This window comes from Chenopodium album, chromosome 10, assembly GCF_948465745.1.
Source record: "Chenopodium album chromosome 10, dcCheAlbu1.1, whole genome shotgun sequence".
NCBI classification, from domain to species: Eukaryota; Viridiplantae; Streptophyta; class Magnoliopsida; order Caryophyllales; family Amaranthaceae; genus Chenopodium; species Chenopodium album.
Window position 1 is genome coordinate 28789645 of NC_137843.1, and position 2725 is coordinate 28792369.

At 49.7% G+C, this 2725-nt stretch overlaps 1 protein-coding gene across 1 annotated transcript; it reads right to left on the minus strand.

Moving 5' to 3' along the window:
- Positions 1-977: 977 nt before the first annotated feature.
- LOC145565123 (uncharacterized) lies at positions 978-1517 on the minus strand. Its single transcript, XM_081625216.1, has one exon. The coding sequence runs from the start codon at positions 1515-1517 to the stop codon at positions 978-980; it is 540 nt and encodes a 179-aa protein (XP_081481342.1).
- Positions 1518-2725: the final 1208 nt, after the last annotated feature.

A 2725-nucleotide genomic window follows, 5' to 3' on the forward strand; every position in this document is an offset into this window, starting at 1 on the left:
TCTTTATTTTCGGCTCAGGAGATCGAGCGCTGCTTGCACCTTTGCGGGATTGGCATCAATCCCTCTTTTGCTGACCATGAAGCCAAGAAATTTTCCAGACTTCACGCCGAAGACACACTTCTTCGGATTCAGCTTCATTTGGTGCTTTCTTAAGGTGGCGAAGGTTTCAGCCAGGTCCTTAACATGGTCTTCATCCTTTTTGCTTTTGACGATCGAATCGTTAACATAGAATTCCATGTTGCGGCCTTTTTGATCGGCAAAAACCTGATCCACCAGCCTTTGGTAAGTTGCCCCCGCATTTTTCAATCCGAAGGGCATCATTTTGTAATTGTACACCCCGGCGTTCATGACGAATGTCGTCTTTGCTCGGTCGTCGGGGTGCATGAAGATCTGATGGTACCCTGAGAATGCGTCTATGAAACTAAAAAAGGCATGGCCACTTGTCGAGTCGACTAGCTGATCGATCCTCGGCAAGGGGTAAAAGTCTTTCGGACAAGCCTTATTCAGGTCCGTGAAGTCGACGCACATTATCCAGGTGCCATTTGCCTTCTGAACCATCACCACATTAGCCAGCCATTCGCCGACACGTGGGGTCGACATTAAGCTTGTGAGAGATGAGGTCTGGACTTATCCCGGGCATGTCAGCTGCCGAGAAAGCGAACATATCTCGGTTGTCCTGAAGGAGTTGATGAGTTCAACGCGGACATTTGGATCAAGGTCCATTCCGATTGTAACACATTTTTCAGCGTCTCCTTCGGTCAACTCAACCGTTTCAGTCTGCTGATCCAGCTCCATGGATTTGGGGCCGGATTCTTCATCATCTGGCCTGTTGTCAATGTCAGCAGGTGTCCTAGACTTTTTCTTCAGCTGGCTCTCTGAGTCGCTCGGCTCAGATGAAGAACCAGCTTTTTCTTTCTCTGACCGTTTTTCTTTGGCCAGAGAACCTTGGGCCGAAGCACTTAGGCCTTTCGGCTTCTTCAAACTTGGCTCTTTTTCTTTCTCCCCTTATCCTCATCGTCGTCGTCTTTCGAACGACTAGTGGATGGTTTGAGGTAGTTGCACCTTTGGGCCTCCTTTTGGCTGCCCTCAATTCTTTCGGGGTAGCCAGCATCCAAAACATATATCATCATTTGATGGTATGTTGAAACTACCCCTTGAATTCCGTGAATCATAGGTCTCCCCATGATCACGTTGTACACTGAAGGGGCGTCAATGACCAAGAATTCAGTCATGACGTTCCTGGCTGCTTCAGCGCGGCCGATAGTGACAGGAAGGAGGACCTTCCCATCAGGATAAGTTGAAGCTCCGTTGAATCCAGAAACCGGGTAGGGTACCGGTGTTAGGTGTTTGGGCTTCAGCTTGATTTGGTTGTAGGCCTTTCGGAAAAAAATGTTTTCTCTGCTGCCTCCATCCACGAGAGTCCTGGACACATCATGGTTGGCAATTGTAGCAACAATCACCAAGGGATCCTCATGAGGGAATGTCACCCCCCGACAGTCGGCGGCTAAGAACGTCATGTTCGGCGCCGGGGACTGAGGAGGTTGGACATCAGCATTGTTCACCTGGTGGGTCAAAGCCCTAAGGTGACCCTTATGCTCCCTTCGAGAACACGTCCCCCCGGATATAACATGTATCGGGGCGAATTTTTCCTCCGAAGTCTTGTTGTTCTTCCGGGGGAAGTCCAGCTCTTGCCGAGAGTCTTTCTCAGACTTCTCAGCCTCTTTTTTCTCGCGGTGATCAACGATATATTTTTTCAAGTATCCCTTCCGGACCATATCCTCGATTTGGTCCTTCAACTGGATATATTCTTCAGTGTTGTGTCCTGGTGACTCGTGGAACTCACACCAAAGATTTTTATTTTTTTGCTGATACCACTGGGGAAGTGGTCTCGGCTTTTAGTAACTCTGCTCTCCCTTCGTCACGCTGTAGATCTTGGCGCGTGGGAGGGCGAGTGGAGTGTAGAATTCGTATCTTCCTAGATAAGGTGTAGATTTCTCCTTCTTTGGTTCGTTGGCTGAAGCTTGTTCTGAGGCTTTCGCCTTTCCTTTCGACTTCTGGCCTTGGCCTTCAGTTGATTGTTGCTTTTGTTTCCCACCCCCAGTTTGAGGTTGGGTCTTTGTTTTGTTCCATTCCTCGGCTCTGATGAATTTGTCCGAAGCATTGAGAGCTTCCTCCAAGGTCTGGGGTGAATTCATGACCATGAAGTCAGAGAACGGACCAGTTCGAAGGCCATGCTGAAGAGCGAAAACGGCCAGCCCTTGATCCAGCAGAGAAATGCTGGATGACTTGTTGCTGAAGCGAGTCAGATAGTCCCGGGGGCTTTCGGCCTCACCTTGCTGCAGGCCCATGAGCTCTGCAGTTGTTTTCTCTCGGCGGTTTGCCATGGAAAACTTGCTTTTGAATTTGGCGGACAAGTCGTCCCACCCGGTTATGGAACCCTCCTTTACTCCCTTGGAGATCCACGCTTGCGCGACCCCCTTGAGAATGGTAGGAAAGTATTTGCACCAGGTCGCTTCGGACCTGGGGCACAGATGCATATGCCCCTCATGGGAGGCAATATGGTCCTTCGGATCCGAAGTCCAATCATAAGTAATGCTCTTCCAGGATCCATTGCTCGAATGGAGAACTAGTTGGAAGCATCACAGCTTTGCCCTTTCTTCTGGCCGAAGGAACCGCTCTCCACCCTCTCAGAGAGGTAGAAGTGGTTTTCGTTCCTTGGTCAGAA

Excerpts from the sequence above, each read along its gene's own strand:
- LOC145565123 (XM_081625216.1), bottom strand. The coding sequence starts at position 1,517 with ATGACGTTCTTAGCCGCCGACTGTCGGGGGGTGACATTCCCTCATGAG.